We start from the raw sequence: 16,635 nt of genomic DNA on the forward strand, positions 1-16,635 counted from the left end.
GTACGACACTGGACAAACCATTTCCCCACTGTGCATCCCAGCCCCCCTCTCAAGATGCAAATGCCTTCCAGCTTTGACATCATGCTCCTCTTTGTCTGGCTGAACTTTATGGTAACACGTGGGAATACACACCATGAGCCCTTAGATTACTCATTTATTCTGTTCAAATAGAAAAAGTGTGTGTCCTCACATCTGGGTTATAAGAAATAATTGATACCAGTTCCCCAGCCCCAAAATAAAACATGTGACCCAAATGTTTTCATATACTCACTTCTTTATGGTAAATGCTTTTGCTTTGATTAAATGTTCTTGAAGCTTTTCCATATAAAGTTCCCTTTTGCTTTTTTGCTTAATGCTCAAAACACTTCCTTTTTGACTGCTGTTTCGGGTGCTTGTACTGCCTAGAAATAAAAAGAAATCACAAAATGTATGTGAAGAATGGGGTTTGTTAATATAAATATCACAGGAGCCCCCGGAACCCACATGGCAGAGGGACAGCTTGAAACTGTTTTAGAGGATGAATATACACAGAGCCTTTACAGACAGTTATTGGGCAACTTGGAATCTCTCCTCTCAACTCTGCTTCCATAGTAAATAGATCTGTGGGGTTTTACACCCCATGATGCTTCTTTCCTGGATTGTTGGACAATCTTTGTCCCAGTAAAAAATATATCAGAAGAACAGTTTTTATAGTGCTAAATAGGGCCTCAGTGTGCACGTTTTCCACATGGGATCCTTGACCCGCACCTGTTTTCATGTCCTAATTTCTCTAACTGTAGAACAAATCTGACATGATCCACCAATGTCTGCCTCAAAAGCAGGTCCTGAAAGTGAACATAAGCAAGTGTCTGGATAGCTTCAGACATGAACACCATAAATGCAAAAGCCCCGTTCCTCCAAGAGTGGCAGCTGTAAGGCATATCCACTTTCTGATTGTACTCGCTGTTTAGGAAGAAATTAATAACTAGCTTAGAAAATAACTAGACAGTTTGGCTAAAAGTTCTCATTCATTAAATCTAAATACATTTTCAAAATGTGATTTATTGCATTCTAGACACACGCAGAATTTTCGCATATGATTTAAAAATTATCATGTGCCTGCCACTGGTCAGTATGCTGGCCACTTTTCACAATTATCTGAAATGAAATCTTTGTCCTGGGAAAGAATCAGATGTTTCAGCAATGAAGTCACACAGCTGAGACAGGATTTCAACTCAGGTCTCCTGACTTACAAAGAACTTTCTTTTCATGTCACATCTGTCTTTTTCACAGCACCTAGTAAACTCCCCTGCCCCCGACCCACAGGCAACAGAAAAACAAGACAATTTGGGGGTTATTCCAGCCTAGGAATACCATGTGACAGATACCTCTTTTGGACCTATTTGAGGAAAAGCTGGATCTGTGGGATATCTGGGAGCTGCTCCCAGAGCGTTTCCTCCGGACAGCCATCTGCTGCTCGGGAAAGGTCACATGCACAGACTCTGCTGAGGCGGCCAGGTTGATGGACTTCAGAGAGTCGGAGGAGTCTCTTCTGCCAGGGGTGAGAGAGAGCTCGTCATCAGATTCTTCCTTGTCTGTGCCACTTTCAATAATGTCATCTTCATCCCATAAGCCATGGCACTGCAAAAGCACGGAAGAGGACATTTGAGGCTACCATTTCAGGTGGGACAGCCGGCATTCTGTCCTACAACATCTAATCCAACAGATCGTCCCTCGAGATTAGAAAACCAAGCTTATTATCTAGAACTTTATGATGGTCCCAGGAGAAGGAGATGAGTTTGGCTAATCAATTGAGACAGAAGCAGATAATGTTTGGCAGATGGAGTAAAGATGAAATAATAATCACTTGACTTATTACTCGAACGAAAGTACTTTTCAGATTGTTCCCCTCTGTGCACTCGCAACTGTCATTTGAAGTATCATGCTGAAGTGTCACTTGGTGACCCAAGCCCCACTACCCCATGCTCACCACATGCCTTTCATTGAAGGAAGCTGTCCCCACCAGCCTGCAGAGTGAGACGTGGTCTTTGACTCACCCAGGCTGACTCAGAAACAACGCTGCAAATATTTTACTCAAAAAGTGATGGCCCACATGTGAGACAAAGACTACGATGCCTTCTGCAGTCTGGATTTTGCTTAAAGGACATGGGATGAAAGGGCTGGTAAGAGAGGAAGAGCGAGTACAGAACAGGAGGCTGAGAATCAGGAGTGGGCCAGGGTGGGGCCCCTCAGCACAATTTTGCTCCTGCTGGAGGCAGCTCATAGACTCCAGAGCATCTAGACTGTCAGGCCATGCGTTTATTCCCCAAGACCCGGCTCAGCCCTCCCTCTGACATACTTCAGAGGATAAGAGCTCCAGGACAAATACTTAAAAATCAGCTGGTCACAAACCAAGTCAGAGAACGATCAGTTCTCCAGAAGACAAAGTCACACTATTGACAGATTATTCTTAAATACTTATTTATAAATATATATTTTAAAACATATTCAATGAATGTATTCTTATAAACGTGACAAACATTTCAGCTTTTCATAACAGGATTTTGCAGTTTATATGAATTTCTCTCAAATTATTTTAAGAGTTGTTTTCTCTTTTGCCAACATTTTAACATATTTAGATTCTGTCATTTTTTTCTCAGCAGCATGTTTATTTTTATTACTTATTCTAATTATTAATGAAATGCACAGCAATTCATACTAAAAAGGATTATTTGAAGCACTTTTGAAATTTCTGCATAGTTTTAATTGTTTGGTATTCATAGTAGCATTGTATAAAAGATTTATTTGTTTTTCAAAAGTTGTGGGGTAGTTTTGTTTTCCTATGAAAAGATTTATCATTCCAAAAAGTATTCTTCATATCATCAGCATAATATCAGTACCTCAAATCTCATACACATTCACTATGTATATATATATATGAAATTTTTTAAAAAGTAAATACATCAATATGAAACACCAAAATTTTGTTTATTATGTGCTTTAAATATAAAATTGTAGGTGTTAAACCATTTGAATATTGATGAAAAGATAGTAAAAATGCCTAAAGGTTTATAAAAATGTTAAATGATATGCAGAAAGATACAAAAGTTGCAAGAGAATTCTGAATTAGCCAAAATTATACCAACATGTGTTAAATTCTGAAATTAAAAATTTTCTAATTTCTAGAAATAAAAAAAACAAGACTAACTTGTATTAATATATTATAGCAAGAATCACTAAATTGGATAAATTCAAGTAATTAACATCCATCAGAAGAACTGGAAAATTTAGGCAAATTCAATTTTGGCTAACTGGTTTCCATAGATAACTCATCTTTTGCAAACTCACCACACCCCAGTGACCCAGGTAAGGCTCCCCAGAACGGAAGGTCAGAGACTTGCGCACTTTGCAAAGTGATGGAAGACAGAATGAGGATCTTGACCAGGGTATACACAGATAAAACCTACTTTGACACAGCCCACTGACCAAGGACAGCAGTTATGTACACACATGTGCATGTATGTATGTGTAGGTGCATGTATTAACTTATGCCAAGCCTTGTTCTAAAAAGGATCCTAGGGACTAAAAACATATTTCTTGATCAAATGATAAAATTTAAAATATTTCATAAAAGAAGATAAGGTTAAAATGAGAGAAGGAAAGTAAGGGTGTGTCAACAGGTACATCAATACACAAAATGTAGGCTGTGCATTCATTTCTGTTTACTAGAGTTGAATGGCCTATTTACAGGCTTAGTTTATAATTCAGTGTGCGAGAAGAAAAAATCCACGTAGTTGCTCAGGAGAAGGCTGAGAGTTCCTGAACGTGAGATACAGTCATCCTGTATAAAGGGCTTCCTGGAGCAGGCAACCAATGGCTTCTCAACATGAAGCTTAAGGAAGCAGCTCTGGGCTTCACTGGACCATTTAATACAAGGGTACTTCAAAGAGTTTGTGGAAAATAGAATTAAAAGAAAAAAATGAATCTTCCCATGAATTTTCGAAGACCCCTTGTATGTGGGCTCTCACTAAAAGCTAATGGTTTCATGGCAAGAAATTACCCAATAAAAGCAATTCTCCTGGAAGAAGGTGGGCAGAAGTTGGGAAGGAGATGATAGACAGTGTGGTCCACGTCCGACCGCGGCTCCCTGAGGTTCTGGCTATAATGAGGGCAGAATTCAGTGTATCAGGCATTAAGATACCACACACTATTCAAGCAATTCTTCACACATGTGGACTAATCACATGTACAACCCAAGGCCGAAATGTGGGGAAATCTCCCAGCTTTACTACAATTCTGTTATTGAGCCCCACGAGCGTTGCCGAAAATGTCCACTAAATGAACATAACCTTTTTTCCTTTTTCTTTCAAAAAAGAGCATACAGGTAGAGGCCACCCACTCAGCCTCCTCACCAATCCTAATGTTCCAGTTCTCCAGGAATGTTACAGGGGCTGCAATCCCCAACACCATCTGATGCACAGTTAACATGCAGTACCTTCAAAATTGATCGATGAAAGAACAGAGCCAGGAGTTGAATGAGATCGTAAAGAACATAACCTTCCTTCTTTTCCACTCCTATGATGTTTGGCGGGTGGTAAGGCTTATCTTTGTTTAGCTCCACGTTCTTATTCCAGGGAAAGAACCCAAACTGGAAGAAATACTTGACGACAATTGTCACCTACACATGGAGGACAGAAATTTAAAAAATTACTCCACCTTTTAGAAATAGTTATATATGAGAAATAGTGACCTAAAAATTAAGAAAACAAATACATTTCACAGTTTGATGGCAGGAATGCACACAATTTTGTGGAATAGCAACATTACCATTGCCACAGGCCATTGACTTTAGGACAAGAGCAATATCTTATGTCGCAAGTGTCCTCAACTGTACTCAAAGCAAGTCCACTCGGATTACTCTCGTCACTACTTAAATGACTTGTCATTTCCTCTACTTTTTAGTCATTGGCTTTTGTACTGATTTAATGAGACATTTATATAGTTATTCAGCTAATACAATATGGAAATTAGGACAAACATTAACAGAAACATTTATATCTTTATATTTTATGTATTGCTTTAATTTGTAATCTTTATAAGCACATTATGTGATTTTGACATATACAATTTTCTCTTTCCTCTATCATATCTGTTTGACACATTAGTCTTAAGCCACTGAAAAACAGAAACAACTATGTTTTCCTATTTATTTTTGTATTCTCATGCCCAGCATAGTTGTTTTTGGCACACAGTCCAAATTGTGGAGTAAATTAACATCAACTTAATTTCTCACTTAGTTCACTCCTCAATGTGACAGAGAAAATGGAGAACTCCAATTTAACTGGGAACATTTTATTTTACGGTGAAAGCTATTTCAGTAGCTCTTGTTCCCTTTCCCGCATTCTGGGTGTCAGCCTCTTACTCACTCGAGGGTCAGAAACGGGATCTGATGGACCCACTCACACGGAGGTGTTAGAGAATGGAATCCATTCCCTAAATGAAATCATCTCTGTCTTGGAGTGATGTTAGGGAAGTAATGTTTAAGAGTAATTATTTTGGACAGGCCGATTAACAGATATATATTTGGCTTTACATCCTTTACTTTCATTCTGGAAGATACATGCTATCGATACTTTAAACTGAATACTCGAGATGATTAATTATATAACTTGGTTTTAATTTTACCATTGGATTACTTCTAAATCTACAAAATTTCTAGGCTCTAACTGTACATATATCATGAGTGCTGTTAAAGTGAAAACTTTTCCTGATGAGTCCGGGAAGGAAACCAACCTCCTTCACAAACCTAACCACACAAAGCACCATGGCAGCCCAAGACGCTGGATCTACTGAGCTTCCTTTTCCTCCCACTTTTATGGTTTTCGTGAAAATGTCTGATCTTCTCTATATTAACACAGCAGGATAGAAAGGCAGTTCCAAATGATTGGACAGACTGCTCCTCACCTGGGATGAAAACAGGCTGGCAAGTCACCCTTTCTGTCATTCGTATTTGTAAGTGGGTGTTCATATAATTTTGTGTTGTGATATATAAACATTGGCTTTTAGGTTTAAAAATGGAAAATATGTATGCAGCGTCAAACTGTATTCAAAGTGCTTTATTGTATCATTGAATTCTGTGTCCATTTGCTGAACACCCACTGATGCCAGGCACCACGCTTGACTCTGCATAAGACTATTACTCTCTTAGTGGTTAATACTGTAGGTCAGACAGCCAGGCGTCAAAAGCCTCCCCACCACTCTCCAGCTGGGTACCTTGGGGCCAATTATTTAATCTCACTGAATCTGTTTCCTTAATCTGTTAAATGGGAATGATCCTAGCACCTAGCTTGTGTGAGGTGTGAAGTGTGAAAGGGTGCACAAAACTGCAATGTTGGTGGCAATCTTTTGCATATCTGAGAATATCTGTGTGAAACTGCTGGGAGTCAGGACAGGCCCATCTAGAGAGAGGGTGCAGGGACAGAGGTGGAGGCCTACCTCCGTGTAGACAATGGCCATCATCCAGAACCGCCGGCTGGGCCTGGGGACGGACAGCATGGCCCAGAGGAAGATGAGGATGGGCAGCAGGAGCGTGATCATGGAGGCAGAGACCATGTGGTTGAGGATAATCACGAAGTAGCACACCATCTCGGAGCGGGCCACCAGCGTGTTGTACATGGCATAGAACAGCAGCAGGAAGCGTGGCTGGCCCACGTAGAACTTCTCGGACTCTTCCAGCTCGTCGTCGTGGAACATCCTTTTAACGCAAGCCACACAAGAACACATTTGTCCTGTTTCTCCAAATGACCGACTTTCCTTTAGCATGCCCCCTTCCTGCTGCGCCCCCACCCCCACATCCCAGCTTCCTTTGTCCCCAGATGTCCTTTGGAGACAACCTAACATATCAGACTTTGTTATAGGAAGACGTGTCAACACAAGTGTCTGGGTAATTCATCTCCGAAGTGCTGAGGTTCACTCTGCACTTTCAGTGCCAGCGGTGCTGACACCGGCCGCTCGCTCTCCACGTCTAGGCGGGCCTTTCCGTGTGTGCCCGCATGCAGTGGGGACCTGGGGACAGGGCGTCTTACTTGTTCAGCAGCAGCTCGCTGGCAGTCAGCTCGTGCGTCAGTGGGGGCAGGATGCTCGACTCCAGCCCGTCGGCGCGGCTGTCGTCAGGGCTGATGGCCATGCGGTTCTTGGTGGCCGAGCCATCCTGCGACGAGCCGAAGGAGAGGCGCTCGAAGCTGACCGCCTTGCTGTAGGAGGGCGGCGCCTCGGCGTCCAGGTCCAAGTCGGCGTCCGCATCCGCGTCCCCGGAGGAGTCCTGCGGCAGCTCCTCCTCGGCGCCCTCGGGCCCCTGCTCGGCCGCCGCCTCCTGCTCGGCCGCCTCCTCCTCCTCGATGGTGTCGGCGGTGCCCTGGCGCGAGTAGAGCAGGGTGCACTGCGTGGGCTCGCTGCGGAGAGAGGGCGCACAGAGCCGGCCTCAGCGCGACGCCTCCGACAGCCGCGCCGCCGCCCGGCCGGTCCGGAGCCACCTGGCGGCGGCGGCGGCCTCCCCGGGGCCACGTGCACAGTGCGCACGCGCGGCGGGTGCAACACCCAGAGACCCGCCCGAGCGCAGAGGCCTGCTCCGGGTTCCAGGGCTCCTTTCCGGTTGAGGACCCGGCTCGCGCGGCACAGCTGCCACTCATCTCCTTAAGGGAGGGCGCACGCGGAAACGAGGCAGGCTTTGCCCTGTGTCCTCCTCTCCGCCTGCACAGTGGACCCGCCGGGGCCACAGGGGACATCGGGAACATCAAATACTGGCTAAATGCAACAACTGCGCACTTTGTAGGAAATGCCACCTTCTCCCGCAGTTGTGCCCCCTCCCTGTTTCCTCATCCTTTGCCTTTTTCTTACTTGTGCGGTGCGCATCACGTGCGACTGGACTTCCGCCACCCCAGCCCCGTGTGCCAGTGAGTGCCCCGCGCCTCGGGAGCCCTTCTCCGGGTGGCTGCTCGGTCCCCCAGGACCCCTGCCCTCGCCCCCACCAGCGACTTAATCTCGGTTTCTTCTGCCAGCTCCTGCTCTAGGGCTCATTTTCCATGAGCTTCTCTCCTCTCACCACCACTCCTACTTTTGGCATGCCCTCCTTTCCTCCTGTATCCACCCTCTCCTCCTTTTATTCCTTGTCTCCCAACGCTCAAGCACAGCAGCCACACCAGTGCGATGCTGCCATGCCGCTTATCATCGTCTACCCAGACACGTCCAACCCCCAAAGGGGAGGGGGCAAAATTATCTAGATATTTGGAATCTGGTGGATGTAGGATTATAATTTGTTAGGCTGTGAAACAGGTACTGTTATCTGAATGGCATATATGAGCGGCTGGGTTCCCTAAGGCCTGAGATTCTCAAATGCAGAGACTCTTCCCATCTTTCTTGTCACAGATACCAGTGTAGACGTGTCAGTGACTGAATGAATGAATGAGCCTGGGCAGACCCCTTCATGGTATCCTGTGACTGAAGAACTGAAGAACCAGATTTGCATGGGCCCTCGATGCCTGCTCAGGTGTGTCACATCCCCAGGTGTGCACACCTAAGTGTGTACACCATACGGAAGGCTCTTGGAATGCCAGGTCAGACCAGAGTTTTGCTAAGACTTACCTCAATTAGATACAGCCTCCTAGGAAGGTCATAAAATTGACACCCTCCCACCCCCCTCACCCCCACCCAGGGAATTTCCAGATCGCTGGAGCCAACCAACCTGTTCTAACTTCCAGTACGACTGTAACCAATTATAAGTATGCTTCCTAGGGTTTGGGATTCCATGTGGCCCAAGGGGCCGAGGGTACCTTCAGGACTCAACAGAGCGGAATGGCACAGCAAGCCTGTGCCTGCCAGAGGACATCTCAAACGGCCAGGGCATTCGCAGCCATGCCCGGCCCCAGCACACTGAAGCACTGTAAGAAGACAGAGCTGGAGCAGAGAGAAGATAATGCCCCTCTGATATGACACCAGGAGGAGTCAAAATGAAATTCATTTTGGATTGGGTCATTTTCATGTCAGGATAAACACAATGTAGGCGAGACACCTGCCAACCATTCTAAAGCAATTCAGAGAGAGTTTTTGGATTGTATGCAGATATTCATTTCTAAATGATTATTGTTTTATGGTCGGATTTAATGAGGAAATTGAAGCCCAAATAATTTTTTCCAAACAAAATAAGTTACAGTCTACAAAGATGATGTATTCTACTGCATAATAATGTTCTTTTCAAAAGCCAGTGGTGAACTATATTGACTTTTATGTCAGTTATGCACATAAAATGTGGACAGATTTATTCTGTGTCAACTAAAATGACTACATATGGCAGATTTTCAATTTTTTCCTTACTGCATGTATCTTATGATGAAATCATGAGAAAAGGTTTTCTGTCATTCCTGACAAAACTCCCCCTTTGAGGGCTGCCTATAAAAGCTCTAAATTATGGAGGAAACATGCTTATGTCTGAAAGGGGAAAGTGTGAAATACTTACAAAATGGAGGACAATGTTTATAATAAAGATTTTTAAAGAAACTCTTAATAGACAAAAACTAAGGAGTGGTTAGTTTAATACAGTGCTGTCCTGGGAACAATTAAGTCTCAGAAAGCGTGGTGTGGTTATGCTTTTGTTAGTCATGCAAATTCTTAAAATAAAAATGAAAAAAAAAAAATAACATACATAACCAGAACTTATATTTGCAATGACATAGGGGGAAAGGTGACAAAATTACGGAATGAAGCATGCACAAGTTAAGCACCTTGATGCTAAACTGCCACTGTCAGCTGATGAGGAGGACACATCCATGCTGAGCATTTTACGGAGCCTAGGCCGAGCGCGCTCACTTGTTTTAGGAACAGTTTCTGGTCCATCTAAATCATCAAGGGTAGACTGCCTTGAGAACAGCATGGTTGCTTCAGTGTAGCAGCTAGCAGCGCAAACAGTTACAGAAACACAGTGTTAAACACAGTGGAACATCAGTTCACACACCGACACACAGCCATGCAGCAGACCACACACATCACCAACACCGCTCACAACGAGGACCACCACAACGGGGCTCCGGGGCAGCAGGGATGGACCTGTTTGGCAGGACAGTGAAACACAAGAGTACTGCGGTTTTTAAAATGGCTAGTGATAAATTATGAAATGGCACTCTCTGAATGGAACAGGGAAATAGAATAATGACAAGTCACAATATTTCTCTCACAGAGAAGAATTTATAATAATAACTATGTAACAGAGATTTTTCTTTAATTAAAAAAATTGCTTTGTTTGGAATCACAATCCCGAGTTCATTGAAAGACTTTGTTAACCGAATTGCTTAAGTAGAAATCACAATTGCTCATGTAAAATATATATAAAAGATTTCAATTTTTTTTTTTAAACAGTCTCCCAAATGAGAGAGTGAAGCTCAGGAATAACACAACAAACTGAATTTTCCACCCCATTTTCTGAGTGATAGTCAGTTAAGCCAAACTAGATGCCTTGCACGTAGAAGAGATGCTGGTTTGATATGCAACTGGATATCAACCAACATCAAAAAAAAAAAAAAAAAAATGCAATGAAGAAAATAACAAAGGAATTCTAGCGATGCCAGTTCATTTTGTCTGTTAACTTTTCACTTTGCCTAATTTTTATGCTGGATCATGTTTTAGGTCTTGGTGGATACCATTAGGGAGAGAACCCATTGGCTAAAATCCTCATCTCTTGGTGCCCAGTGGAGCAGCCACTAGTGTGGGAAGGATGGTAGAGTCAGGACTGAGATGCCATTGGGTGACAATACCCCACAGGGCACAGGGCAACCTAATAGGTGAAATGTTGCAATGATAAACACCCCTTCATATCTGGGATGCTCTTCAGCATGGAACTAATGTCACCTGCACAAGTCAAGCTAATGTGTTTTCTGGGAAGGTAGATGATACCTGATTTCATAAAGCAACCATTAAAAATAAGTTTTGCATTTTACATCTGGATTTGAAGGAAATCGTGACTATTCCTGGAAGTCAAAAGCAATACAAATTCCTTTGTTAGCTTCCCACCGTGCCCCTGACATGGGTGGCAGGACTCAAGGGAGTGTGTCCTCCCTGGTGGATGGAGACTCGTGCCCGCCAGACCCTTCCCAATGTCCCAGGTGTCTGAGCGTGAGCTTTCCTGCAGGGGAGGTCACTGCCTTTCTGGCAACCAGCATGGCTTCCTGGACACTCTAGTGTAGACAAATTATTGTTTGGAAATTAGAACATTTCTAAAGTAGAGAAACTAGAAATGCAGCTTAGCCGTTAAGAAAAGGGCAAGTGTATTAACTCCTTTCTTTACTCACAACAAAAGGGTCCCTATTGTGTCTCCCCTTTCTCTAAATTAAAAACAAAATAAAAATACATTAAAAACTAATTTTAAAAGTTCTGGTTTTCTAGTAAATTTATTTATTGATGGACCATTTTATAATTTGGGGGATATTTTGAGTCTTTGTTCAAAAGCAATCAATGAATTTAAATATCTCCTATCTCACAATTTTTGATCATGGATATGGTTTTATATTTGTAATTTGGGGTCAGACTTAAAGGCAGACCCCTAATTAAAGGCAGGCTTACTTGATTTTAGTTTAACCAGTCTTTTCTTCTTCTATTCCCCTCTTAAGTTGTGATTTATAATATTTAGTTAATTTCTTAATTGGACATACTGTCATTTTTATGCAGTTAAAAGTCACTAACATAGGGATATGTATGTTTAGAGAAAATTTGTTTTCAATTCACTTTCTAATATTCTCTTTGATTCTGAGTTTTGTTCTGCAGCAGCTATTCTCAAGCAAGGCTCATATATGATATTCAGGAAGCCTATGGAAGCTTGAAATTCTTTGAAAAATTTTGTGTATATGTGTGTTTTCCCCTTTTGGGAGGTAGTATATAGCTTCATTAAATTTCAAAAGAGGTTCATGTTACTAATCACTGTTAACATCTTCACAAATTAATGAGGACAGCCTATTCTGCCCACAGCCCTTTTCACTTGTCAAGCTTAGAAATTCAGGTAACAACAAAAATCTCTGTATTATGAAACAAGGCAAGAAGAGAGGTAAAAAAGAAAAGGCATGTGGAAAAAATATTGTAAATTACATTATGGGGCAGCATATTTTCTTGAAGAAAAGATGCAAAAGTATGATAATTGAATTATGTACTAGGTATATGATTGTATTCTTCATTACGTGGGAAGAAATAATCCCGGCTGAATATGAACATGACTTTCAGTTAAGTAAACCAGAGCTATCTGAAGCCTTTTATTTTGGAATTAGAAATAATGAAAACATAGGTTGGATCAGACCCAGCCCATTTTCAAAATGTGCAGAACCAGAGCAGCACTGTCCAAAGCTGAGGGCATGGGGCATCTGTAAATGGTGTGCAAAAATAAACCAACAGAGGAATGAAAGGACCTGCACTTGGAAAATGCACATCTAAGGAATCTCAGCTTTTTAAAAAATCATCCTACCATTCCCTTGTTTTTTGAAAAATTGTTATGTGGTCATGAATAGGTTCTAAAATGGGTGGATTTGGAGAGCTTTAGATTTCCCAGTTCCCTTTCCTTCACCCCTGTAGCTAGGAAGCAGCATTAGTTAGCAGCTTAAGTATCCACAACATTCAGACAAGCCTTGCATCCCCCTGCCCTGTGCACACACTTGTACACTTGTGCACACCTGCCTGTGTGGTCTCCACGTGTTCTTAAGGGAAGAGCTACCATGAGATACTTGGAATATACGAGCTTAGGAAGAATGGGGGTAAAAAAAGGGTTTTAAGTTTTAGCATTAAAATGAATTAAAGAGAGAACAATTCAGTTTAAATGCATTGATCTATAGATATAGAGAGAATTACTACAAGAACAAATTTAAGAAGGTTGGCAGCTTCCAAATAGGACAGTGATTATGGTTTGAAAAAAATAAAAAATAAACTACAAAATAAACAATGATTTTTTTGTCTTAACAGAGTCTGTCAAAGGAGAAATTTTGTCTGTACAAATATTACATTTAAATCAATACCTGCATGAATATATATTTAAAAAAATAAAAATGAGATAGCATACATACTATTTTAAAACTTAAGTTTTCATTAATATATATATTAGTGAATATATAATATAATACAATATAATAATATATATATATAAGTGAAAACTTAAATATATATGTAGAACAAATATCTTCCCATATTAATAAATATGATCTGTATAAATAATAACTTTTGGGTAGCAAAAAAACTGGAACAATTAGAGAAGCTCAAATACAGCAATTCAGCAACAGTTAAAAACAGCACTTCAAAGCAAAACATATTTTTTACCCACCTCTTCCCTCTCAGGTTATCTATTCAATTTCCAGTTATCCATTTTGGGTTTGGTATGGATAAAATGGTCTTAGTTCCTTCCCCTATTTTGCCTGGAAATATATTCAGTATTTGTGAAAGACACATCTCCAGGCCATTTGTGCCTTCCTCAACCTACAAAGTGTGACTTCTGCACCAGCAGGCAGAAGACAGCCCATCTCTGCTGTCCTCTCTCACCACAGCAGGCTTTGCAGAAGGCAATGGCTTATCTCAGAGATTCTTCCCAGGCTCAAACCACTTCGGGGACTACTCTTCTCTTCATGTGTCTCTCCCAGAATTGAGCCCAGGGCCTAGCACAGAGTAGGTGCTTATAAACATGTTTAATGAACACAATAAATAAACACATGAATGTCCTCAGCAATACAATTCTTCACCTGTGAAGATGGTTACGAGGTGTATTTCATTCAGTCCCACTAATCATCCCAAGCACTGCAATTTTTCCTCCTAAGACAGGAGCTCCTGTTTGAACTCAGAAACTAGCTCTGCACAACTGACAGCAGCTGCCTAGAACACTGGGACGCAAAGAATTCTGAGGAATTCTGGAAGAGGCATGAGTCACCCTGGGTGTGGGAAGAGGCAGTGAGAGGCAGCACACCGCAGCATTCCAGAGCTTGGGTTCTGAGCTGAACCACATGACTCTGGATCCTGGGTCTGCTTTGATACACTTCCTAGCTGTGTGACTTTGGGTACGTTTCTTAACCTCTTTGTGACTGACCTTTGTCTTTGTAAAATAGGGATGAGGATAGCATGCACCTTGTCACACAGAGGCAAATGCTCAAGGCATGGCTGCTGGTACCATGTGTCACCTGCAATCCTGCTGTGAAACAATGCACATGACTCCAAACTTCAGAGAAGTTGGAAGCTAACAGACTTGTCTGTGGAATTTTTATTATGCATCTTAAAGCAACAATTCTGAAAGGAAAAATCAAGGATAGTGACAGAAGGCAGAAGACCCTCGTCCAGAAGATATTCTGTGGAGCAGCTATTTTGAAGGCACTAAAGACATAGTCCTCGACATGAACAGTAGTTTTGGGATTGAGAAGTATCATTCTTAACTTGCCTCCAGCTTGGAAATCTCCATACTGTGCCTGTGAGTGGCATGGGAATTTCTAATAGCTGATTATTGAGATCTGCTTTTATCTGGCTCAGTCTAGACAGGGACAACATTCCCTTTCCTTTGCTGTACACACAGAGATCGCCTGCGGAGGGTGGGGGTCCATGCAGGCTTTTGATTAACTTTCACCTCATACATTCATTTCTCATATTGGGTGATGTCCACCTCATGTACCTTTGCCAAAAGCAAACCCCCTGTTTAGAAAGTGCAATACCTGGAGATACTGTCATGTGAATCTAAGCTATCCATCCTGTGGGCTGTCTGTGCACCTGAGGCAGCTCCGGCATGCTCGTCGATTGTGTCCAGTCCTGACTCTCTGGAGAGGCTCATGATGTGGTTCTGGTAGTACATGTGGATGCTCTCCCGAGTCGGAACGTTGCCCTGCAGAGAAGGAGACATACCACGGTTCTTATGGAAGCATGTGCCTTTATGGCCACTGGCATTTCTCAGTACAGACACCTCTCAGCCCTCATGCCGATCCAGAATGAGGATGAAACCATGCTAGTAGAGTTGGAGATTGGTGTCAACTTCTTTAATCCATGGTACCCAATATTACCAGGTAATTCCAAACATGAAATCCCTTCTTATATGTAGACAGTTTTGCTAAGTCATAGCAACTTTTCCAGAAATGAACTATTATTTTTAAATACAATCTACACACCGTATGACTATATTCTGTTGCTCTGCATATTTTCTAGTTTTTCCTATGAGAAATTTCAGGTCAAACTTCCCAGACTAAAACTATCCTTCACAGAACTAATCCTTCACAGAACAGGGCAGAGTCTGTATATCTACAAACTCTGGTGAGGGGAAAGGATAGAAAGAAAAAACGAGCCATTATCCCAGGACTCTGTGTGTGTGTAGTGGTTTGATTATTTTAATTCTGTGCATGGAATAGATTTAAACATGCAGAAAAGCAAAGAGGTTATGCAACGACTGCCTGGAGGGAAAGGATTTTGTCTTCTCCTACTTGTAGTCGTAGATATTGACTTTTTAAGTCTTTCTAATGTGGGGAGAAACAACAAGCATTATACCAGCAGTGTTACCTTCTTAATTTCCCTGGTCAGCATGCATCTTTCGATTCTCAGAACTGTAGATATATCAATATGCTCCCTTGAAATGGAGTTAAGCCATGTGGTGAAACTATCCACTGTTGCCAGGAACAGGACCCAGGTAAATTTCAAAATATTAAATATCCTCTTGATGATATTATCTAGGAGGAAGAAAAACAATAAGATTTCAAAGGAACAAAATACCACTGACAATTTTGCTGTCATTTTGCACAGTGATATTTTACCCAAGCCAGCCCTGGTTTTTGCCCTGTGTCCCTCATAAGGAGTGGGGCACAGGGACTCACATGACGCGGGAGGACTGCGAATCAGAAGCCGTCTACAGGCTTTCTACACGTGCAGTGGCAGAACCAAAACCAAACCAGGATAGAACTTGTAATCTGGCCAAAATACCCATCGGAATGGGTCCATATAATAGGTCTGACTAAAAGTAGAGATTATATTAAATAAGATATGTCTATTATAGACATAAGGATAGAAACAGTTTGTATCCAGCTAACTGGGTCCTTTAATGATTTTCCACTGTTTTTTTTTCTTAAGTAAGAGTTGTTGTTGGAAACAATTCTGTTGATTCTGTCAGACTACGATGCTTCCCACTGCATTAGCATTTCACTTAAATCACCTTAAAGCTATTTTGTAAAGAGCTCAATACACAGACTAAGAGAATGTCTATTTATATACCTCTGAATTATCTTCATCAAACTTATTACTGAGCTGTGCTAACTACAAAATTCTGTACGTGGAGGAAATCTTTCCCAATCAACAAAAGCTATTTTGATGTACTGCTATTCCTGATGTACTCGGGTGTGACTTGGGGGGGCTGGGAGAGCTGCCGCATGCTAGCTCAGCTCAGATTCCTGCAGTGTCCCAGTGTGGACTCAGTGCAGCACATGCACCTCTCAGCATCCTCAGTGATGTAAACCTTGATCACTGAGAAAGGTCTGAGGAAGGTCCATAGCTGCGACCTCACTTTTGGGAATATTATTCAGCCTTTATCCTTTATTAAGAAGGAATCCTGTCATTTGCAACAACACAAATGAATGTAGAGAACATAAGTTATGTTAAATGAAATAAGCCAGATGCAGAAAGACA

General features: G+C 42.0%; 1 protein-coding gene across 3 annotated transcripts in view; it reads right to left on the minus strand.

The window, feature by feature from the left end:
• The window catches only part of PIEZO2 (piezo type mechanosensitive ion channel component 2), a 435,460-nt gene that overhangs the window by 25,538 nt on the left and 393,287 nt on the right, over positions 1-16,635 (minus strand). For 2 of the 3 annotated variants that reach the window (XM_063077175.1, XM_063077173.1), the window contains 7 exons: positions 15,520-15,686; positions 14,688-14,854; positions 7,065-7,430; positions 6,475-6,733; positions 4,475-4,657; positions 1,368-1,620; positions 272-401 (listed from right to left, as the gene is read on the minus strand). In XM_063077175.1, the coding sequence (XP_062933245.1) occupies positions 272-401; positions 1,368-1,620; positions 4,475-4,657; positions 6,475-6,733; positions 7,065-7,430; positions 14,688-14,854; positions 15,520-15,686 (1,525 nt within the window). Of the gene's footprint in view, positions 1-271; positions 402-1,367; positions 1,621-4,474; positions 4,658-6,474; positions 6,734-7,064; positions 7,431-9,755; positions 9,924-14,687; positions 14,855-15,519; positions 15,687-16,635 lie in introns of all 3 variants that reach the window. The other variant, XM_063077172.1, reaches the window with a different exon arrangement.

The sequence above is a fragment of the Cynocephalus volans genome, chromosome 13 (genome assembly GCF_027409185.1).
Source record: "Cynocephalus volans isolate mCynVol1 chromosome 13, mCynVol1.pri, whole genome shotgun sequence".
Lineage (NCBI taxonomy): Eukaryota > Metazoa > Chordata > Mammalia > Dermoptera > Cynocephalidae > Cynocephalus > Cynocephalus volans.